Source organism: Diospyros lotus, chromosome 1, assembly GCF_014633365.1.
Source record: "Diospyros lotus cultivar Yz01 chromosome 1, ASM1463336v1, whole genome shotgun sequence".
Classification (NCBI taxonomy): domain Eukaryota; kingdom Viridiplantae; phylum Streptophyta; class Magnoliopsida; order Ericales; family Ebenaceae; genus Diospyros; species Diospyros lotus.
In genome coordinates this window covers 34,939,474-34,963,408 of record NC_068338.1, presented here as the reverse complement: position 1 = coordinate 34,963,408, position 23,935 = coordinate 34,939,474, and the positions used below count along the sequence as shown (strand labels likewise).

The 23,935-nt window shown below is 39.9% G+C and overlaps 4 protein-coding genes across 20 annotated transcripts; 2 read left to right on the top strand and 2 right to left on the bottom strand.

Moving 5' to 3' along the window:
• Nucleotides 1-463: 463 nt before the first annotated feature.
• On the bottom strand, nucleotides 464-4,678 carry LOC127807200 (probable beta-D-xylosidase 2). Its single transcript, XM_052348389.1, has 7 exons — nucleotides 4,047-4,678; nucleotides 3,060-3,344; nucleotides 2,525-2,694; nucleotides 2,322-2,419; nucleotides 1,894-2,244; nucleotides 1,375-1,788; nucleotides 464-1,266 (listed from the first exon to the last, which is right to left on the bottom strand). Exons 1-7 carry the CDS (start codon nucleotides 4,479-4,481, stop codon nucleotides 662-664), a joined length of 2,358 nt encoding a protein of 785 aa, XP_052204349.1. The 5' UTR covers nucleotides 4,482-4,678; the 3' UTR covers nucleotides 464-661.
• A 3,259-nt stretch (nucleotides 4,679-7,937) lies between these two features.
• On the bottom strand, nucleotides 7,938-9,419 carry LOC127812677 (uncharacterized). Its single transcript, XM_052353184.1, has one exon. It carries the CDS (start codon nucleotides 9,333-9,335, stop codon nucleotides 8,730-8,732), a length of 606 nt encoding a protein of 201 aa, XP_052209144.1. The 5' UTR covers nucleotides 9,336-9,419; the 3' UTR covers nucleotides 7,938-8,729.
• A 3,513-nt stretch (nucleotides 9,420-12,932) lies between these two features.
• On the top strand, nucleotides 12,933-19,726 carry LOC127806883 (ABC transporter I family member 1). Of its 17 annotated transcripts, none has more exons than XM_052344568.1 (4): nucleotides 12,933-13,348; nucleotides 15,073-15,205; nucleotides 17,399-17,479; nucleotides 18,488-19,726. In XM_052344568.1, the coding sequence occupies exon 4, from the start codon at nucleotides 18,596-18,598 to the stop codon at nucleotides 19,277-19,279; it is 684 nt and encodes a 227-aa protein (XP_052200528.1). In that variant the 5' UTR covers nucleotides 12,933-13,348; nucleotides 15,073-15,205; nucleotides 17,399-17,479; nucleotides 18,488-18,595; the 3' UTR covers nucleotides 19,280-19,726. The 17 variants fall into 17 exon arrangements, with proteins under 17 accessions (XP_052200528.1, XP_052200474.1, XP_052200430.1 ...); XM_052344514.1 differs by having other exon boundaries at nucleotides 16,012-17,479; XM_052344470.1 differs by having other exon boundaries at nucleotides 15,664-17,479.
• Nucleotides 19,727-20,747: 1,021 nt separating this feature from the next.
• LOC127808173 (uncharacterized) lies at nucleotides 20,748-23,870 on the top strand. The gene is made up of 8 exons (XM_052346586.1): nucleotides 20,748-21,176; nucleotides 21,276-21,513; nucleotides 21,615-21,686; nucleotides 22,283-22,350; nucleotides 22,618-22,768; nucleotides 23,223-23,306; nucleotides 23,447-23,542; nucleotides 23,680-23,870. Exons 2-8 carry the CDS (start codon nucleotides 21,379-21,381, stop codon nucleotides 23,764-23,766), a joined length of 693 nt encoding a protein of 230 aa, XP_052202546.1. The 5' UTR covers nucleotides 20,748-21,176; nucleotides 21,276-21,378; the 3' UTR covers nucleotides 23,767-23,870.
• The last annotated feature ends 65 nt before the right edge of the window (nucleotides 23,871-23,935 follow it).

Here is a 23,935-nt window from a genome sequence, read left to right as displayed (position 1 = left end):
TGATGGTTTAACATTAGGTTGGAGAGTAGGTTTAAGTTCATGGGCTATAATGTGGGAAATTGGTCTCAGTTGAACCATTAAGTGAGCTAAGTTGGACCCAAACAAATAAAAATTGTTGGGCCGTAATTAGCTGTTCTTAAACCTTAATTAATGAATGCCCAAGAGGAGAGGGTTTGGGTAGGAAAAAGTTATATTTGAATTTAAATTAAGTGAGAAATAGGCTTGAAAATGGGCTCAAGGGAGCAACAAGAGTAAAACCCACCCAATTGGACAACCCAAGTATTTAACCCATTGGGTGGGTAACAATAAACCAAGTAGGGGGTTGGGGACCTTGGGTGAGTTAGCTTAACCTTAGGTGGTTAACTTTGGACGAGTTAGTTAGGACTAGTTGAATATTTCAAGGCTTTTCCTCTACAGAAACAAGAAGAAACAAAAAAGCCCTTTTTCTCAAGAGCCTCAAATATAGAGCAATTTCTTTTTCAATTTCTCATTCTTCTACTCATCTTCTCTCTCAAGAATCAATTGATTAATTGATAAAGCTATCAATTGAGCTATCACTGACACTCAGAATGACAATCCCTTCGGAATACAACCCACCTATATATTATATGGCAATGGCATTTGAAACAAATACAAGAATGAATTAATGAACACACAAACCCTATGACTTGATCACCCCAAGAGTGGCAGCTTGAAGAGAGATGGCGTGCTTTATATCGCCGATATGAAGGCTGTGTTCGCCCATCGGAATTCTTCGAATTCCAGACCTATCCACCACGCTTAGATACTTGCATACGTGAATCCTCAACTGGATTCTCTCCTTCGCCCCCGCGGCCACGTGTACTTTCTCGAAGGCAATCAGCTGCTTGTGCGGCGCCCAGTGCCCTGCTGGTGGCGTAGAGAACACTAGCACTGCGTGCGACCCATCCTTCGACCCCGTATTCCTCACGTCCAAGTGTACTCCAATGGACAGTCTGCCGCATTTGGCGTGCGTCACCCTGATCGCCTTGCCAGCGAGGGTGGTGGTGTTGGCCCCACGGCGGCGCCCAGCCAGGGGGACTGCCACCACGGTTGGAGCATCAGCTATCGTGTGAACGAAGTTTGAGTAGCTCATCCCGTGCCCGAATGGATAGACTACCGGGCCCTTGTAGAAGCGGTAGGTCCGGCCTGGGTAGCCTTTGGATGGGTCGGATCGCATGTCCATTGTTGTCATTGGCAGCTTCGACAGGTAGTCTTGTGGGTACCATGTCATTGGCAACTTGCCTCCTAGAATTAAGTAACACAAATTAAAATGTCGCACAATATTCAAACTCCTCTTTTTTTTTTTTTAATACGGAGTACGTGATAAAACTTTGTTTAAAAAGGAAGAATAACCTGGGTTATGTGTTCCGAACAGAATATCAGCAATGGCGAGGCCGCCAGCTTGGCCAGGGTATCCTGCCCAAACCATGGCGGGAATGCGTTCATCGTTCTTTGCAAACAACACGTCAATAGGGCCGCCACTCATCAGGACCAATATTGTTGGGCCCTTGGAGGCCATGGCAACCTTCGACACAAGCTCCTGTTGGCGTCCTGGAAGTAGAAGCCCAGCCCTGTCTTTGAACTCGGCCTCAATAGACTGGTCCAAGCCCATCACCAGAACTGTTGCGTCTGCTTGACGAGCTGCGTCAATTGCCCCATCGAAGAGCTCGTCGGTAGTGCAGGCCACATCTTTGCACCCTTGTTGGTGAATTGTCTTCGTGTACCTTCTGATTCCTTGCAGAGGAGTTGTGTAGCCACATGCCACCCCTGGTTCAAACCAAACATGAAATTGCATTTTTGTTTAATATTTATATTTCCAATTCCTGAACACTATTGGGCTCAAACTTAAGAATTATAAATGGCATGGATTACCGGCGTAGTTGCCGATCATGGTAGTGGTGACATCAGAATTAGGGCCAATAACAGCGACGGTGGGGTGGCGACGCGGGGATAGAGGCAGGGCTGTGCCCCGATTTTTGAGAAGAACGATGCCCTGCCTCGCCGCCTCAAGCGCGAGATCTTGGTGAGCGGCGGTGCACACATCTCCCGGCCCAAGGTTCCCATATGGCTGAGCCGACAGCTCTCCGTCGAACATCCCAAGTCTCATTTGGATGGTAAAAGTATTAACCAGGGCACCATCAACATCGCCTTCGCTCAATATACCTCTCCTTACTGCCTCCTGTGTGTGTATACCCAGGAACGGTCCACAGTCCAAATCCAACCCTGTTAAATTAATAAGACAAATCTATTATATAGATAAAGTTGGAAGTAGAATTTTGTGGAAGAGATTAATGAAGTACCAGCTTTAATGGCGTCTGCGGCTGCTTCTTCAGGGGTTGCTGTATAATGTTGGCTGTCGTAGAAAACTCCGACCGAGTCACAGTCCGAGACAATGTACCTTAATTTTGACACCCAATTACGAGTTAATCAGTCAATTAGGAGAGTTTTATGGGAATGATGAAGAATGTATTAGGCAAAACAATTGTGGTTTTGCATACGATACCCATTGAGGCCCCAACTGCCACGAATGGTGTGGCGGAGGAGTTTAGGGTCAGCGCAAGTGGGGATTCCATTGACCTGATTGTAAGAGCACATCACGCTCGCCACCTTCCCTTCCATTACGCAAGCCCTGAATGGTACGTCAAATGTATCTTTCATGTCTTGCTTGCTTACCTATAAGTGGTCAAATCTCATCAAATTAAACATGTATAGATCAACAAAGGCTCATATACATTGCTAATGTTGATCCTCATTTCTGGTTCAAGTAGGAATCAAAAGAGAAACTAAAAGACAAGAAGAATCGAGAAATAATGAAATAACAGAGGTATTTCTGATGAAGACATTAGATGCTGTGACTGGTAAGAAATTACAGGTCCGGAATCTCATGCAGCAGCTAGCTTTCATGGTGACTGTACATCAATGTGACAACACTGCCATGCCAACTAATGATCAGAGGTGAGGTCACGTGCGTGACATATTTGTTTGTTTTATTATAAAAATACTGATAACAAGAGGAGGCACGAAAACGCATAGCCTACCAGGGCATTGAAGTGGAAGCGATCGACGCCGCTCCAGTTGTCGAGGTCGTAGGCGGTGTAGTGCTTGCAGCAGGCGGCAACCTTTAACCGGTCACTGCCGCCGGCGTCTCCCTGTAGGCCCCGGACGTACCTAGCGGCGTACTTGGCAGCCAAGATGGGATCTTCACCGGGAGTCTCCTGTCCCCGCCCCCACCTCGGATCCCGAAATATGTTGACGTTTGGGCTCCAATATGTCAGCCCCGCCACGCCTCCGTTGTACATTGCCCTAGCCTCGTCCGACACCACCTGCACAACAAGACATGCTTTTTTTTTTTTTATAATTATTATTATTCATTAACTTCTGCTAAAATGCGCCCGCAATATGTATGTGTAATGTGTATGTCTTCCCACTGTGGCCCACCAGCTACAAAGCTTTTCTTCACAATTTTATTTGGAAAGCAGCATGATTGGGCGAGCCCAGAAAAAGATGGGGGAAACAAAAAGAAAAGCAAGTAATTGGCTGGAAAGAAAAGGTTCCATTGCCATATGGCCCATATCTCTTCCTCCCAAATCTCTAGTACTAAATTAAACCGGCCTATCAAACGATTATGACCATTAATGGGCCCCCATTTTTCATTTCACAAGCTATATGTACTTTATTTCTAGTGTATTACTAGATTAACAAATGATAAAAGCATACTGATTTCGGCAATTGGTTTTGGTAGAATTAATATTGATGAGAGTGAAAAAACAGACAGATAATAGCAGATACCGCAGTTGGTATAATTTAAGATGAGCGTGTTGCATTCACTGAATGGGAATCTCGTTTCGATTATTGGACGGCAAGCGAAAAGGGGTTCACGTTTGTGTTCTAAAATTTGAAGAAACAAACAACCAAGTACTTCGTCTTCAGCGAATAACCAATATTAAATTTGATTTATCCATTCAGAATCTTTAGACTATAGCTACCTAATAGTGTTTTCATTCACGGAGAGGGAGCGGACTTACCCGTCCGATCTGTTCCCACAGCGACTCGTTGAAAGAGGCGGCGGTGGAGATCACCTGAGGGAAGCTAGTGGCCGCCGGGAATTCGCCGCCAAATTGGGTGCCGGGGCCGACATTCGAAACCCCATGAAGAGCCTCCGACCACCACTCATACCCTCTGATCCCCAGCCGAGGCACCGCCGCCGCCGTGTTCCCCAGCAGCTTAACCTTCTCCTCCAATGCCAGCCTCCCGATCAAGTCCCTCACTCTCTCCGGTACCGGCAATGCCGTCTGGCAAAACGGCAGGCCCTTCGTGGCCGGGTTCAGCGAGTCGCACGCGAACGGCGGCCGGGCGGCTTCTCCAGCGGGCCAAGAGACGCCAATTAGGAGAAGAACGGAGCAGAGAAAGAAAGCATGAATTGTGACAGCCATGTGTGTTAACTCTGCAGTCTGAGTCATCAGACAGGCGTGTATAGATATCTATATATATATATAGCTAGCTGAGCTTTGAGGTGGGTTTTGGTGACGATGATGTAAGAGATTTGGATCGTCGTCGCCATGCTCTGCTTTTAACTGTTGCAAGCAATGTTTTTTTTCGGCTGTGGATATGCTAGTGGATGGTGGTAACATTTCAAAAGCTCATTTATTCTTTCATCCAGCAAGTTTTAATTATTTTTGACAGGACAACGTTAAGGACGCAGCACTATTTATGTTGTATAGAAAGAAGAATTTATCGTATTCACATTGTTTAGTAGTGCAATTAACACATGCATGACTTTGTGAGCTCCGTCGTTTATTATTTTATATTGAAAGTGTTTTGTGGATATATAAATAGGCAACACTTAGGTTAAAAAGGAGGTTCACACTGGAAACGATTAATCTGATCAGAATCTCGTGACCGTTGATTTTATTATCTACTCTTCATAGAATAAGCAAAATATATATGGGAATTAAATCTCAGTGCAGCCCACCATTCGCTTTGAGAATAATTAAACAGGCGGCTCACGTTGGACTGAAGATATGGTGCGGCCTTGAGCTTATTCCCAGGGCTTTCACCCATTATCTAATGGCCTACAGGACACCTTATTTAATATTATAATAATAATAGATATATATAACCATATTATCAGCAAAATTTAAGTAAACACACTGTTATATATATATATGGATCTCATAGACGACATATCTATTCCTTTTGCGGATGTGTAATGCATGCACTTCATAAAGTTGATCAGGCTTGTTATTTACCCAAATAAAAAGAGAGAGAATATTGGGGGATAAGGGAAGGAAAGGCCCACCATTTCGGATGGAATTACGAGATCAGCCCTGCTCCTTCATTAGGGTTTAGGGATGACAGCGCGGGAGTGAGTGAGTGAGGGACACGACAAAAAAGAATTCACGGGTCACAGCCCACCTCTGATGGAATAAGATTAGGGACAGAAAATGGCCATAGTTCGCACATCTTATTGACGGAAAGGACCTAGCTGTCCAAGCAATTAAAAAGTGAAAGTGACCGAGTGAAGTCAATGAAGTCAAGTGAAGTGAAAGCTTCGCTTGGAAGAGAAATCACTAACCAGGCAGAGATGCTTGGGGAGGGAGGGGACTTTCACTTCAGCCCACCATGCTTTGCTAGGCCGGTGAAGAAAACAATAACATAGAGATATGGGTATGGGTTGCATTACTTAAATTATATATTTCAACAATGGATAATAATTTTAAATTTAATTAATAAAACGTCCACTCTATTGGTGAGTTGAAAGGTAAAGAGTCGAATTGAAATTTTTTTATCCCATACAGATGAGCATGCATCGCTGTCATTTAGTATAGTTATTTTAGTGGTCAACAGATGCCCATTGACTTAGAGAAATCTACGGTATTGCCACCTACAACTAAATCTCCCCTCAAATCTGATCACAACTCACTCAGAGAGAGAGAGAGAGAGACAGACAGACAGAGACAGACTTCTACCGCAAACTCGTGCCTGGAAGTGCTGCTAAACATATCAACAGCTTTTGTTCTCTGCTCTGTACCCTACGAAATGTTGGATCATATCTGGATAATGTCCATGCGGGGCGGGCCTCATTATCATAGGGCGGTGCGGGCCTCATTATCATAGGGCAGGTGGGCCCAGAAATCTTGGCCGTTGGATTATCCCGTTATCAGAATGATCGCCATATCCAATGGACTAGAGAATACCGTCTGGAAACAATTAATTAATAGGGTTAGAATTGATTTGCTAACTTGTTCTTAAGGTTATGATGATACGATATTTGTTTGCGCTGACATTATATTCTTCTGTGGCTGGGAAATGGAGGCGAAGGATAAGGCAAGCGAAGCCGCCCGCCACTTGTCGTTGGGGTTAGGTTTCTTGGGAAAATGCCCATCATTATTGCTATAACTGTCCCAATACTTTATTTTATTCCTAAAACGATACTACACAGTCGGGATAAATGGAAAACAAAACTTAGAAGCATTCCATTTATAAGTATGTGTATGTGATATATGGCTGGCTGTTGGAATGCTTGATATTTTGAATCATAGAGAAAATTAAATTGTTATTATATATTATTCAAGAGGTAAGAGGTGAGAGCTAGCTAGTGCGCTGCACAAGAGTTACTGTACACATGGGCCACAAGAGGTTAATTAATTAGGACAGTTTGGTACGACAGAGTAACTTAGGAGTTAATTAATTATTATAACTGTAAAAGTTGCAAGTTGCAAGTGTGAAAGCTCAAAGCTAGGCCAGAAACAAACAACAAACTTCATTAATTAGTGAAAATTTCAGACGAGCGTTTGTTTGACAATTAAAAAATTGATTGCTTCTAACGACTTCTGGTGGCTTTAGTCTTTAGCAAGCACCCTGGATCCTTCATCCTTGCACTGGGACTGGAGGGCCTACTCAGTGTCAGTGCTTGGTTTGGTTTATCTACCAGAAATCTTACATCTGGAATCCACCATGTACGTCCTCTCTCCCATTATGAAGTTAATGATCATGGCCTCTGGTTGCTTAATTTTGAAGTTTGGCTCACAACACCCAACCCAACCCAACTACTACATAAACAAAAAATTGTGGCTTTAATTAGACAACAACATTAATTATTACAAAATTTTAATTCAGAATAGTGTGGTAGATGTATATATTATTATTATTATTATATATACTTCAGTTTGATAAATCACATAAATTTTTGTTAGTAAAATACAAACAAGAGGAGTTGGGAGAGAGATGGAATAACGAAAGCTAGCTAAGTGTAAGGAGTGTGGGGGAGATAGAGCTAGCAACGAACAAGTAACAACCCAACTGTAAATAATAATTAATTAAATGGTAGCTGGAGGGGGACCCCTTGTAATTTCCACATCTTTTTGTGAAAGGAAACAATAATCAAACTACATCTGGGTTGAAAGGAGGATGGACATATGATAATTAAGTGAAAAGGGCGAGGCAAGTGGGATAACAAAGCCAGCTAGCTAAGGCCGGGATTGGATTTGAAGCTATAGAGATAAGAGATAGACATAGCTAGACAGATAATGCACCTTTTTCTCAATCCTAACCAATAATCATCTCTTTTTTGGCACATTGCACATGATCATTCCAACCAACCACGTTAGCTTCCCTTTCATCCTTACCAAATAATGGAAATTGCAAAATTAAAATTAAGATTGCAAGGGCGACTTCATTATTAATTTGTTGCCCTAATGGAGCACATGCCATGCACTAGCTGCATTCTTGAAGATTGGCCTCATTCTGCTTAGTTATTATATATACTCTGGCAAACGATTCTACAGTGAAATTCTAGTTCTTTTTTTTTTTTTTTTTTGGGAATTCTTAATTTATAAAAACACTCAGCTGAATCATATATATATATATATATATGCCTCGTTACGGGGTACATTATTTTCCTGACACATTAATTGGTTTGTTATATCTTCAATGGACTTCATTTATTAAATAAGACGAGGTCGATCGCCATGGCCCATGGTGACAAAAGCAGGAAAGCAAATGTGGGCTGGCCATCTCCAACAGGCCCATATATATTGGTATGGGTTTATGGGTTTGTTATTCTTGAAGTTGTCTTTGAATATGCTTCTATCATCAAAGCTGATGCCCAAATTACAACAGAATTCCATACCAAACACTTGATAGAGTCAACCGTCACAATATGGCCTGCCACACAACTTGGGATTAACTTCCAAGCAACTAAAAGGCATATTGATCAAGTCTCAGAGCGTCACCTATCCTTTCTTCTAGCTTAATTAATTCCCTGGCAACTTTCGTTTCCGTAGTGATGAATGAATAGACTCAGTCGTCTCTCAGTCTAGAATGACTTTGCAAGTTTGCATGTATACACACACACGCTCATACTTCTACCAACTATTGTTTAAGACCCATTCCACAGGGCATAAAGTGCAAATGCATATCACTGTCCACACTCATGCATGACTCTTCTACGCCAACATATCTTTTTGGCGGGGTGGAGTCTTTGCAAATGAAATCAAACCCAACAAATTTTATGCTAGTACATACTTACCCTAAACCTGATGTGCAATGTTCGTGGACGGCTGAGTATACCCATAAATTTACAATATTGTACATTTAAAGAGTAGTGACTAAAGCTCTTACTAAAAAAAGAAAACCAACCACGTTCTTGTAGGTATCCGACCTTAATTACCTCTATCTACAAGACTACAACAATGGGCTCAGCTTCATCATGGCCTGGTAACATTGAAGAACAACCAGGGAGAAACCTTTGTTTTAACATCCTTCTCCTTGATGGTATCCAAGCTTGGCTTCCACCCTTTCCCGGATAACTGCCTGCTTAAATACTCCGGTCTTCCCTCCATGAGTTCCGGCAAACTCTCCAGTTTACTCCCCTCTTCTTCCCTCTCCTTCATCTTTTCTTCCCTAGGAAGAACAATCCTATGCCCCTCTCTTGTCCCTGCACCGCAAATCCGAGCAAAGAAGGGAACAACACCCGTGGTCGCCGATAGAAAAGACCCAGCATTCAAAACCGAGCTTGACATCAAAAGCAGCCGCCGAGCTTCTTCCGGCGACAATGCCACGGGCTTGCCTCGCTTCCTGGGAACCATGAGGTAAACCCTGCCCATCTCGAGCTTCATGTCGGCCGGCAACGGAGCCAGCCTTTTTCCGGCCCTGTTCACGGCGGAGTCGAATTCCACCACCACCTGTTGTGGGTGCTCTAGCATTAGCTCGGCGGCTATTAGTGGCTTGTCGTACTCGTGAACGGAGCCGTCCGACAGGATGACTTTCCCAGTGGTGGCGCTGGATAGACGGTGAGAGACGTTGTTGCCCATTGAAACTCGAAAATACTATTTGCTACGCAGTTTTGGCCACGATCCTCGGCTACAAATTAGCTGTAGTAGTTTAAAGAGGAGGAAGGGAGGGAGGATACGAAATATATAGCAGCTACAAGAAGTCATTAATATTGGAGGATTTTATTAAGGTGGAGTGTGAGGGAAGTGTTGGTTAAACAGCTCCATCTTGTGATGGACATAATTGTGGTGGACTTGGTACGTTCGTAGAGGATTAGGTGTAATTACGGAACCAAGCTTGTTAATTTGACCTGATCATCAGATTGCAAAGTAATCCAATCAAATGCAGCGCCCAAGCCGCCGTATAGAGAATGAGTAGTGGAAGTTAATGGGGATCGACGTTTGATCTGGTGGTGCTGATGGATTATTCTTGAATTAATATTTATTTATTTATTGCGAGGTGGATATAGGGTTGCTAAGTCTCACCTAACTGGAGACAGTGAAGGCAAAGGAATTAGGAACGGTTCAACTGTATTAACCAAATCGTTAGTGGCGTAAGCGGATCGAGCGTGGTTAGTCCGATGTCGCTAGCTAGCTATATATGTTGGCATGGTCTTCTTCCATTTTTTATTAAACAAACCCATCAATTGATGAAACTGGCCAATTGCTATTCCTTCATACAAAAGCAGAAAGGGGCTCGAAAATCTACAAAACCCAGACCAACCAAGATGGATATATTACAGAAACTACTATATATAGTTTAATTAATTAGTTAGTAATTGATAGATTTCAAATCTCAAGTTGAATTTGTTCATAATATTTTAAATTTGTCTTTCTATACTTAAAAGTAAGAGAATAATCAATGACCAATAGAGATGGGGACTAGGGAGGGATTTTGTGAGTATTCTTTTCTTTGAGTTGCTTTTATTATTATTTCTTATTTAAAAAATGAGTGAATTCCTTAAATTTATCATTAGTTAAATGAAATCAATACATTTCCATTGAAACTCTATTATCACTTTACTCCCCCTTCTCCCTTTTAAAAATACATGTCCATACCATCATCAAAACTTTATCACAATAGTAATCTTCATATTATAGTTAGACTCTTTCTCTCATCAAACACTTATGATTCTACTTTATTAATCTTTCATTTTTTCGAGTTACTTGCATATAATTATTGATTAACATCATAATTTAGTGTTTATATGTTTTGTGTAGGTTTTTCTACTACAACAAGCAACCTTTTCATAAAGAAAAATAAAAGTTTGATATTCCAAAATGGCAAAACAAATAAAATTAATTTTCTTTACACACACATATATATATATATAACTTTTGTCTATAATCTAAATTGATTATAAACAATGAGTTAAGAGCTAGCAATAAAGGTTCAAAATCACCCGTTCTTCCATCGTCTCTTTTCTATTTCTCTTTTCTTCTTTGCTTCATTCATTTAATCTTTAGGAAGAGGCTTAAAGAGTGATGGCTACATGTGTTTTATCTTATAGTTACTTGTGAAGTCTTTTATTTTAATATAGAAAATTTGGATATTAAAATATACTTAACGGCCTATTCTCACCTTGAATTAGTTATGCTCAAAAGTTCTCCTCACTCATTTTCAAGAAGAGTTATCAACTCTCTCACCGCAGAGAGTACTAATAGCTCTTCCCCCACCGTTCACCATTATCAATGACTTAAAGAAAAGCAGCCTTCTTGTCCTCCTATTCTTCCTCCTTGATAGCGTAGGAAAAAGGCTAGCAAAGGTACGTAGTACCTATTCTATTCTATTCCATTCCATCAAGAGCTAAAGATATGGGGAGAATAGGTGAGGTATTTAAGTTACTGATAAGCTATCATGATAAGCTATCATCAAGAATAAAATCTCTTTTTAACTTTTAAAATATTAATTAAATGGTCAGACGAGTAATATATCGATATCAATTCAATAAGTTGTGAGTTCGATTTTCGTGCTGCGCAAAGATTAAAAGCCCAATTTACGATTTACCTCCCCTAACGTAATCGAGAACATAACTATCATATCCGCGCAAATGCAATCATCCCAAAAAATAAAATCTCTTAATCATACTTACTTTGATATAATTTTATATATCTATATATATTATTTTAGCTAATTATATATTCAAAAAAAACCTAAATTTCATATTCTCATAAACTTAAAATATAAACTAATTATAACCTCTCTTGGCTCTCACTCTTGTCATCAACAAACTAGAATGATATTTTTTTATTACTTAATCCATATCTTAACAATTTAAAATATTGTAATAATTTTTTAGAATAATATATATTGGATATATAAGTATCTATTAATTGTTACCTGTATAAAGATGAGAGAATATTAAACAAAATATAAAGGGATATTAGTACAAGATGGAGGACAAGAAAAGAAATGCAAGTACAAAGACAGATAAAAGGGGTTCCCTTCCTAATTGCCATCCCTATGCTTAGAGTAAATATGTTAATTTGTATCCTTCTTCATTTGCATAAGATATTGAGAGAAACAATGTCTTTACTCTTTATAATAAAAATAAAAAAATAAAGTAATGCAAAATTTTATACTAGCTATATGTCTTTCCTAACACAATTCTCTAGTAAATAAATGATGAGATAAAATATCAATATTGTTTTTATATAAAACAAAATCAATAAATAATAGGTGATGAAGATAATAATTATATTCATCACATAGATATTCATGTTACAATGCGTCGCTTTTATGTTTTTATTGTGGTGAGAATTACTTTTATAAAATAAACAAGTGCAACTCTTGATCCTTTTGCTTGTACAGCCCAAAGAGTTTAATGGGCCAGGGACAATAGAGGCCACAAACCCAAACCCATGTCCAAGCCCAACTTTCAACTCCTAATTTCTTCCACCTTCTTCCGGTCGCAGCTAGGGGTGGTAATTCGTGTTGACAGGTAGTAATTTTGTCGTGTCGAGACACATGTATAATACGTGTCAGGCTAATCCGAACACGACCTGTTTAATAATCGTGTCAAATTCCTTAAACCCGAACACGACACGTTTATTAAACGTGTAACACGACACGATCTGTTTAATCTGTTTAACTAAACGTGTCGTGTCGTATCATCTGTTAACCTGTTTAACCCATTTAATTTAAATGGATCGTGTTGTGTCACCTATTAAACGCGTTATTTAGTTTTAAACGTGTTATTTTGTGTATAATCGTGTTAACGTGTTCAAATCAATCCACTAACCTTTTTAATTAAACGTGTCATTTCGTATATAATTGTGTTAACATGTTCGAGTCAACCCGTTAATACGTTTAATTAAACGTGTCATTTTGTGTCTAAACGGGTTAGACGAGTTGACTTGCCTAAGATACGAAAATAATCGTATCATAAATGGGTTGACCCGTTTATAATCCGAACCCAATTAATCCTAACTCTAATCTGCTTAACTCCATATCATGTCATATCGTGTAATCGGGTCATGTCCAAAATTGCCAACTCTAGTCGCAAACTCGCAGCAAAGCAATTCTGATATGGGCATGTTTGATTGTTTATATTTTTTTTTTTTTGAAAAATATTTTTTTTTTTTACCTAAATTTTAATTTCGGTGGCGTGAGGCGTATTTATCGCTTTGGCTGGAAATAGTTTTCCTGGGGGGTGGGGGGTTTAGTTTTAATTTTCCAGGGAATTCACTCGCGTGTTGCATCCACCCAAATTCCATTGCTTCTGTCCACCTCGATTTCTCTAGGGTTTTCCTCTCCCATTCCCGCCGGCTTTGTCCCCTTCCTCTTCGTCGCCATCCACCGCCGAAGTCGAGCTCCGACTTGGGCTTCGTCGCCATCTCCGGCTTCCTGTGAGTCGCCATCCACCGCCGAAGACGAGCTCCTCTCTGTTTCAGCGATCTTGGTCTTCGACCATCGATCTGGAGTCTTCGTCCATCGGAAGCGATCTTGGTCTCTGTTTCAGTGAGCGATCTTCGTGTTCGCCATCTCCGCCGAAGTCGACCTCCGATTCCGACTTGCAGACCGCCGTTCATCCTGGTCGTCATCTTCGTCTACGGTAAGCTTTCCGGCCCAAACCTATCTGGTTTTCGGCCACCTTCCGATGGACGGCCGGCGGCCTTCTATTTCTGGTTTTGCATTTTGGTTTATCCTTTGTTTTCAATATCTATTTTTACCTTTTCTTTGGGGTTTGATGGTGTAATAATTCAGTCTTTACTATTTAGTCTGTGTTAATTATGTGAGTTTTTGTTCACTTTTTAATGGTGAAAATATTTTGTATGTGTCTTATGTATTTACATTATATAATTTATATATTGATTTTATTAATTTATTAATATATATTGTATTAATATAAAATTTAATACTAAAAATGTACAAATTTTCAAGGCAAAAAATGTATTCTTTCTATGAAAAATGTCCATTTTTTAGGGAAAATAATGACGATCAAACACCAAAATTTAGAAAAAATAACTATTTTTTTGAAAAATAATAGCAATCAAACACCAAAAATTAAAAAAGTATAACAATTTTTAGGTAAAAAATTAAGCAAATCAAACACCTTGAATTAACATTTTTCTTGGAATTTAATTCTAGACAATTCAATTGTCTAAGAAATATTTTTTTTTCATGCAAATTCTATGCTTGCAATTTTGAGTAATGCTATTCGGCCACCCTCAAAGCCACCCACGAGATATTGTGATATCTCTCCTTTTATCGACTCCAAAATATTGTGATATCTTGTGATATGAGCAGCCCAAAAGCCACTATTTCAAATTTTTGACCCTTCTCTCACTCTCGCCTGGGTTGAATCTCCTCTCTTCTTTCCAACCGTCGCTCTCTCTCCCCTCCGATCGTCTCTCTCTCTCTCCCTTCTCGCGCTCAAACTCTCTCTCACACTCTCGCCCGCACTTCCCACGATCTCATTCCTCCTTTCTGCCCGTCTCGTGCCACGGCGTCTCCGACATCCTCGTTTCGACCCCGATCTACAAGGAGGTAAGTCTTTATGATTTTCAGCAAATGTCCATGATATACGTATATACTTACCATTTGGGTTTGGTCGAATGTTTAAACATTTGAAAATTTGGTCGTTGAATCTTGCTGGTTTCTGGGTATGTGGGTTGATGGGGATAAGGGTGTTGGGTGGTTGCCTCGGATCCCCAAAAACCATCGACCACGGTGGCCAGTGGCGATTGGTAGTGTGTTTACAATTTGGGTTTGGCTGGAAGTTTAAAGGTAAGATTCGATTGTTGGATCTTGCTGGTTTTTGGATATGTTGATCGATGGGGATAAGGGTGTCGGGTGGTTGCCTCAGATCGTCGGAAACCACCAGCCATGGTGGTCGGTGGCGACTGGCAGTGTGTAGTGCGTTTACATGGGTGTCCTAAAATTTGACAAATATTGCTTGTCATCAACATAAATACATTAGCTTGGTCTATTGTAATGTTAAATATAGTCTCTTTTGAAGTGCAAATTGAATGAGCTTGTGATCAATTAGCCTCTGACATCCTCTATAGAATTTGGAACTAGCATGAATGTAGTGTTTTCAGGTTGAATACAATTCTAGGACTTTGCTGACCTCAATAATGTCAACTTTCAGCTCTCAGGCAATTGTTCAATACCGTTATACTATGTTGTTAGATGTACTATTGGATGAGATAATTTCTATGTAGAACTTCTTGATAGTTGGTAGAGTTATCTTGCGTTTTTGACGTTTAATTTTTGTTTGATTTTGCTCATCATCATATAAAAGTGCCAACTTTTTATTATCTTGTCGTTTAGCAGAAGAAGCAAGATAGTGTTAATTCAGCTGGGACCTTGAAGACCTGAGATGATGAACTTACGTGTAGCGTTTGCTTGGAGCAAGTTACTGTGGGAGAACTCATTCGTAGCTTCTAGCTTGCCATGTTTGCGTTAGGTTTGTTTCACATTTTTACTGCACTCACCACTCTAAAGCATTGAATTTCATTCGATTAATGATATTGGTTGAATGACAAATGTTAGATAAAATAGCATGATTTGCCATTGGTATTTTACTAGAGATCCACCATTTTAGGGCCTTCATTTGTAAGTGATCACAAAAAGATTCATCACATTTTTTTGTTTGTTTATGTTGTTTTTTTGTCGAGTGGGCAGCCAAACCCAAATCATAAACACACTGCCAGTCGCCACCAGCCACCGTGGTCGGTGGTTTCCGGTGATCCGAGGCAACCACTTAACACCCTTATCCCCATCGATCCACATACCCAAAAATCAATAAGATCCAACAGTCAAATCTCCATAGATCTAAGTTTAAACTTTCAGCCAAACCCAAATTGTAAGTATATACGTATATCTTGGACATTTGCTGAAAATGATAGACTTATCTCCTTGTAGATCGGGGCTAGAACGAGGATGCCGGAGATGTTGTGGCACGGGACGAGCAGAAGGGAGGAACGAGGTCGTGGGAAGCGCGGGCGAGAGTGTGAGAGAGAGTTTGAGCGCGGGAAGGGAGAGGGGGGAGAGGGAGTGATGGCCGGAAAGAAGAGAGAAGATTCAGCGCGGGCGAGAGTGAGAGAGGGGGCATAAATTTGAAATGGTGGCTTTTGGACTACTCTTGATATTGCGATATTTTGGAGTCGATAAAATGCGAAATATCACTATATCTTATGGGTGGCTTTGAGGGTGGCCGAATAGCATTATGCCCCAAAACCCTCTCTTTATTTCTGCTTTGTTGTCCGGCAGCTCTCATCTCCAACACCGACGACTATCTCCCATCTCCCTGCCTCAAGCGATCAAACACCGCCTCTCATCCCTGTCTGTTCTCTCGTCTTGCACGAACACAGTCGCCGGTCGGCCTCACATTACCAGTTCTGTGCCCTGACGGTATGATACCTTGATACTATCACTCTGTGATTTAGGTTTTTAATGTTTATTTAAAGAATTTAAGAATGCTGTTCTTTCAAGGGATTTTTGGTCATCAGTTTGGTTATTTTCCCCTCATTTCCTGGCTTTATGTGAACCTCAAAGCAGCTGCTGTGGAGGACTTTTACAGTGCTGTTTCTTTAATTGCTTTCTGAGAAAATTTGAGCATGCTGCTCGTTTAAAACTTTAGGATTGTAGCCTATATGCCTGTTCGGTGGTAAAATAAATCTATACGTTTGTTTAATTTGTTTTCTTCAACCCAATGTCATGTTTCATGTTTGTTCTATGAGTCGGTAGATAATGAAATTAAATATATATTCTGAGACCAATGTCAGCTGCCTCTGACAACTGAAAGCTGATTGTTTTCTTCAAATCGGCTTTATAGTAACTTCAAGTTAGCTTTCAATTTACTGGTGAGTTTTGATATACTGAGCACACAGCAACAAGAAAGATGCATGCGTTGTAAGCATATTATTTTTAAATTTTTATAAAAATTGAATGAGCATGACTATCTGATGGATCTGTATTACTCTTAGGGATGGGGAACTAAGTATCTTTACAGAAGAATGAATCAGATGTTTGATATGTGTTATTGAACTAAATGTTTGTTAGAGTTAATGAAAACATTTAGTACTTCTTCTCCTTTTTTTTTTTTTGGTTTAAATTTTGCAAAATTGGATAGCTTTCTGGCAATATTCTAGTCTTACAAGCTATATAAATAAGTACATAAAAGAGAAACTTTTTTAGTATGAAGAAAAAATAAACAAATCTTAAGATTATATTTTGTAGCAATTATGATTTATCAATAAAATGTTCCATAATTGCCTTAATGGTCTCTTGGTTGGCTCAGTTGACCCAATTTCTCATGGCAGAACTCTAAACAGTGAACTGTAAGGGTTAGAGAAGGAGATTAAAAGAATATGAGATAGTTTTCATTGTTACTTCAAGGCAGGAAAAAAATTTTGCGTTTGAGAAAATCAAACCCCAATTACATCTTTTGTACACTATAAATTTGGAACTAAATGTAGAATTTAATTCCACTTATTCCATTTGGCTGGGTTTTGCTTGAAAGTCTGGAAAATAATTGTATCAACCTAGACACCATGTTCTTTGGTCAGTTAGGATAGAGAAGAGAAATGGGAGCTGTACGAAGCTGGCAATGTGTGGGCAATGAAATTGTTGTGAAGCTGACCACAATCACTGTCAGGTACTGACGAGCAGACCTTGCAACCACCATCAGAAGCAGCCATCCTTCACCAACTATCGAATAAAGCTTTGTTGTTGCCAGGTCTGTCTTAAGGTTTGCTGATTGGCTCTTCCTAAACTTGTATTCTTTGATTTTTCCTTTTGAGTATTGCTCACATGTGAAGGAATTGGAGCCAGATTATGGCTACATCTGTCCTCAATGATTTCTGCAAATATTTTGATTTCATTTCCAAATAAATTTATATAATTTCAATAATCTAACTTATGGAAGGAAAGTGTGTTGATTTGTTAGATTTTTCATTGATAATATTGCCCTTTTGCATGAACTCGTAGTGCTTTCTAGATGGTGTTAATATCTGTGCTTTTTTACCTTGTCTCTGGCCATTTTAGGTTGATTTGCCTTTTCTTTCTTCTTTTTTTGGTTCTGATTGCTATGAGAACTTTCATTAGGTGTAGCAGCTTACCGAGATGAGATTCAATTAATGCTTAAACAAATATTAATAATAATAATGCAACAAGACCACACGTGATTTTTTTTTTATCTAGAAGATGTAACATTTCTAATCCTTGGCAACTATAAAATTTCCTTATCAGCCAATGCCATTACCTAACCTTGATTCTCATTTTGGCAACCATGAACTAATCCTTTAACTTAACTGGTTAACTTATGGCTTGAACCCAAGCTATGATGATCTAGCTTCTATGGAAAAAAAATTATGTTAGTCTTGGAAAAATCATATCTAATTTGTGAATTAGTTTTATAGTTTTTTCTTCAATTTTTCTTTTTTAAATCTTCCTGAGATAAATATACACTAAACTTTAGCTTGGAGTAGGCCCCCCTTGCTCCCCAAACTATGGTTTATATGTTCAACCATGTTTCATGTACCCCAAAATTGTTCATCTATGGGGGTCTTTCCTCACTCGATAACTTAATTTTGTTGCATAAGACAATTTTGGTTTTACTAGAATTTGTCCTTGAGCTAATTCCACTGTTTGATGATTTAATCCTAACTTTGATAATAGTTATTTGGATTATATATTTTACCTCGAGTGATTGATATATCATTTCCTTTCCTCATATTCATCACAGGGGATATCTTGGGTCAATTATCAGCTTACTACTGCCACTTCTAAATCAAGTCGCATTGGCTTTTGGAGTATGTCTAATTTGGACCATTGCAATTACTTGTGATTTAAAATGTCTCTCCGAAGACCTCCAATCCCTCGGCTTCTCCTCAACAATGTTTCTTGCATGAGAAATGCCCAACAAATTCTGCGACATGTAAATGTCTCACTGCATGATGGTGGTGCGCTTGTGCTGACAGGAACCAATGGGTCAGGGAAAACTACTTTCCTACGCATGTTAGCTGGGTTCTCCAAACCTTCAGCTGGAGAGATCCTCTGGAATGGTCATGATATAACTGAATCGGGAATTTTCCACCAGTACAAGCTTCAGCTTAACTGGCTCTCTCTGAAGGATGCCATCAAAGACAAGTTCACAGTCCTCGACAATGTGCAGTGGTTTGAAGTTCTTGAAGGCAAGCAAGGCAAGTCTCTCCCTGCTTTGGAACTGATGGGTCTTGGGAGATTGGCAAAAGAAAAGGCAAGAATGCTCTCGATGGGCCAAAGGAAGAGGGTGCAGCTTGCTAGATTGTTGGCGATTGATCGGCCGATTTGGTTGCTTGATGAGCCTTCAGTGGCACTGGATGATGACGGGGTGAAGCTGCTTGAGTACATTATAGCAGAGCATCGAAGGAAAGGTGGGATCGTCATCGTGGCAACACATTTGCCAATTGCAATTGAGGATGCCATGTACATGAGGTTGCCACCAAGGTTTCCAAGAAGGATGACCTTGGTAGACATGCTTGATCGAGGTGGTTAGATTTTGATGATGTTGACATATGCTAATTCCTATCGTAGGTAATGCAGATTTACAAGTGTTCCTTGAGAGCTTCTGGGTTGGATTTGTTGCCCAAATCAAGGGGCGGCGGCATTTGTTCGAGCTCAAGCAAGTTGATACAATGCAGATTTAAACGTGTTTCTTGAGATCTTGTGGGTCGAATTTTGGTGCCCAAGATTAATCAAGACCATCATCCAGGCAAGTGCAAGCTCTCAAGCAAATCTTCCACTAACACAAGATGACAGTTTGATTCCTCTCCTCGTAACCGATTAGGCTTCTTACCGCTGTGTTTGCTTTGCTACGACTTGTAATTTATAGAAATCAAGCATACCATTTGTTTTGTTTTACTAAATTGTAACACCATTTGTTTTGTTATACTGAATTGTAACAAGTGCTTGCTCTTTAATCGTGATTACTTATTCGTACCCATCCGTTCGTTCATCTTTCTTCGAGTGCCCAATAGCCATGAGAAACGTGGACGCAACCAAGCTACTCCGTATGAATGAAATATTCTAGAGGGTCAAGCTCTTATCGGCCAACTATAACCGCCGTCCACTTGGCCGAATTTCATCGTTGAGGTCAACCACTGAAACCCAATCTCCCAACGCCCATTCTCTGCCATTTGCGACCGACTGAATATATATGTAGACACATTCATTTCAAATTCAACGATTGCGTTATGTCATTCAAACAATATATGCTAAAATATATTTGAAGATCAAAATTAAATAGCTCACAAATAATAACACGTGTATTGTTATGCAATTAATAGCATACTATAATTACCGGAAAATAAAAAAAAAAAGAATAATTTGGTCAGGTCAGGTTATATTTTTAAGTTTGGTATAGAATGTTTGCATGTTTTAAATGAAATTTAAAATCCCAGAAACTTGAAATAAAGCCGCCCGCCATAAGTCTATTTCTCACGGGGACATTGAGAGATTTAATTTAATTTAATTTAATTTATTTACAAGACAAAGACAGAGAGGTGATAAGGTCGAGGAGGGGATAAGCACAATGTCAGCAATTAGAACATGTATATATATATCTCCAAAACCAGCGATCCTCTATTACTATTATTTATTTTAAAAATAAAAATAAAAATAATATAGCATTAAACAATCATTGAAATTACACTTTCATCCAGTGGGACCCGGCCGGCACCAGCAGATACGGGCAGCTCGTCCACTTCTCACGGTCATGGACCCCCCTCCCTCCCAAACCCAATCCATGCATCCCTTTCAAATTTATGGCCTTTCGAAATGAAACCAATGTTTAAACTGAATTTAAATCCAAATCAAATCATTTTGCCTATCCTCCTCTTTTTAGTACGCACAAGTTTTAGATCCAAGATGGGGCAGCTCTTGTTATCATTGCCCATTTGCTTAGCCTCTCTCTCTTCACTACCCCCCCCCCCCCCCCCCCCCAAAATACATCGGCTGATCCCCATCTCCTTCACTTTTCGTCCATTTTCATGCCCACTTTTATCAGGAAAGGCCTTCCCAAATCAATCTACCTATATCCCAACAAAACCAGCCTCTTCGAAATAACCCATAACTTCTCTCCAAATTAACCTTATTTGATTTGATAAATTTTATTTCTTTTTTTTTTTTTATCCGATACCTGTGTACTGTTAATGTTAATGAATTCATAATTCCAAAAATAACCTTACACATTAAATTTAATAGGGGGGGTTTGGCCTTTCCTTCTTGTTCTTGTTCTTTTTAAAGGGAATACAGCAATGAACTTGCTTGACTCAGCAATTTTTAAGAGGGGGCAGTCTAAAACGGAGAAAAAGGGCAAAGGGTCAAAGTCCTTGATGGTGGAGGCTTCTCAAAACGCGTCTGAATTTTGGATTTTGGCCTAGCTGGCTTGTAATGTAAACTTTATTTGCAAGATTTATTTATTTATATATGTTGTTAAGCCGTAGAAGGGCAGTCTGGGGACTTCAACTCTTCTTTTCTTCTTTTATTTAAAGTCCAAGGCACCGGAGAAAGGACGTAGAATGATCTTTTAAGAGGGAACAACTAGAGAGAGAGAGAGAGAGAGAATTTGAAAAAAAAAGAAAAAGAAAAGGGGACATGGGAGACGTTGTTCTGTTCGTGGAGGATTTGAAATCGGCTCCTGCAATCTCTCTGTGTAGAATTTGCCACGAGGAAGAGTTCGAGAGTTGCAAGAGCTTGGAAGCTCCTTGCGCCTGTTCTGGAACTGTCAAGGTATTGCACAAACAGGGCCAACAACATGTTCTTCCTTGGAGGGTTCTCTCTGGTTTCCGTTCATGGCGTCTCATCCGGTTTTGTTTGTTTTTCCGTTTCAGTTTGCTCACAGAGATTGCATACAAAGGTGGTGCAACGAAAAGGGCAACACGACTTGCGAGATTTGTCTTCAGGTTTGAATTCTGATTCCCCAGAAGAAGATTATCACCCGCTTCTTCCTTCTCCCGGAGCCGGATGTTTGTCGATTTTATTTAACGGGAAAAAAAATTCCTTTTCTTCCGATTTTTATCGGTTTTCCCGACATGGGATTGCGAATTTTTGGTGGGTTTGAATTTGGGTTCGTCGTCGTTTTAGGATTGATTTGATTTTGATCCTCCCCAACCCAACCCCTGTTTACATCAAAATTTGGCTTCCATGATTTTCTTTCTCGTTGATTTTCTTTTCTTGGCCACTAAAACAAACCCATATTCGGCCCGTAGCTTCCTTTTCTCTACCGCAAGAAACAGGGCACATCCTTAATACGTACAAATGTTTGGCAGCACATACATATAATGTATATTCTTGCCTGCCTTTACGTCCAATGACAACAACAATGATAATTACAATAATAATTTATAACTTATAAGCTATGTTAACTCGTTTCTTTCCTCTGTTATTTTATTTCCATCTTCATTCCAAAATTTCTTTTCAAATTTTGAAATTTTTAAACAGCCAGATGTTTGGTGCTTATATTTTAGTGCTTGCTGACGAGGATATTTGATTGCTGCAGAAATTTGAACCGGGCTACACTTCTCCTCCCCAAAAGCCCCAGCTTGTTGATTCAGTTGTTACCATCAGGTGGTTTCTCCGCTAAATTTGATGAATTACAGTTTGTCTTTGTCATACTCCAACTCCACGTTGGGAGAGGTCTTAGGTATATCATGTGGTTGAAACCATAACTTATTTTTATCTAGTATTTTTAAGTGAGAACCCATGGTATTGCAAGTTGTATCAGAGCCAACCTAACCTAGTACTGCCACCATGTGGATGTGTTATATTTTTTGATGCATTATAGTTTGACTTAGTTGCATATTTGTGTAATTGACTGTGTCATGCTGATAATAGAGGAAGCTTGGAGGTTCCAAGGAGAGAGCGAGAGCTACAAAGTCCAAGATTGGTAGCCATAGCAGAAGGAGAAGTGCTTGAAAGCAACTTCCCAGAATGTTCGTCGGCGTCTGATCGGAGTGCCTCTTGCTGCAGATCAATGGCTCTCATTGTGAGTTCCCCTGACTCTCTCTCCTTGAAAATTTTGTCAGTAATTTTAGTTCAAAGCGACCACGTGACATGGCAGAAGCAGAGTCTTGGTGGCACGCACGGATTTTTGGGGATTCCCCGTTGTATTTTTAATATTGATTCATGGTTGACAAAGCCAAACTCAATAATGCAAGAACTGTCAATGTGTATGCAATGTTTGACACCCCCCATCCAGCCTGCCAGGGCTACGCCACCAAGTAAAAATTGGTTGACTGAAATTATACAATTCAAATTCAAACTGGGAACAATCTCTTTACCAAAGCCAGGCCATGATAGTACAGCAATCCCAAGCTTTAAAGTGTGTTTCCCAGGCAATAGGCGCCAACTTTATCTTGCCTGACCTACAAGTCTTCATATACACATACATTCTGAATAAAGTCGGTTAAGACTGAAGTTTCGTGTTGTAAATTTGGCAGTTTACAGCTCTGCTGCTAATCAAACACCTAGTTGCGGCGCTTTATTTTGGCGGCATTCATGATTACCCCTTCTCACTCGCTACTGTAAGTAGATAATTTTTAAATTTTTTAACTCCAAGTTGGCTTGCATCTCCAGCCTAATCAGAAGTAACTTGGAAGTCCCATTTACTGAGGCTGAGAGAGAGAGAGAGAGAGATAGAGTGAATGAATTTTTTTTTTTGCAGTTGCTTCTTGTGAAGGCCAGCGGAATTGTTCTCCCAATGTACATAGTCATTCGGATAATCACGGCCATCCAACGCAGTATCAGGCGTCAACATCAGGTTAGTTTCCTGATTTTGGTGACACGAAACTTAGGAATTGGAATGGTGTAGTTGCAACTTCACAGTTGAGATGGGGACGTGAAGTGACGAATAGTTGGTTAACTGCGGTTATGTCTTTCATTTGCTTTGTTTGTTAGGCGCATTATGATGAGACGTCAAACTCAGATGATTGGGACAGCGAGGAGGATGAGCATCACATTCACAGTGTCCAAACACACCCATAAAAACACCCCCCCCCCCCCCACCCCCCACCCCCCCAAACATTTTTACTTCCCACTATGTATTTGTACGTTACAAATGAAAATATTAGAGAAAGTTTATTCTTTCAGATCGCATCGAAATTATGCAAATGTAACAAGAAGCAGCATTTGATGGTATGAGTGGGTCGCATTC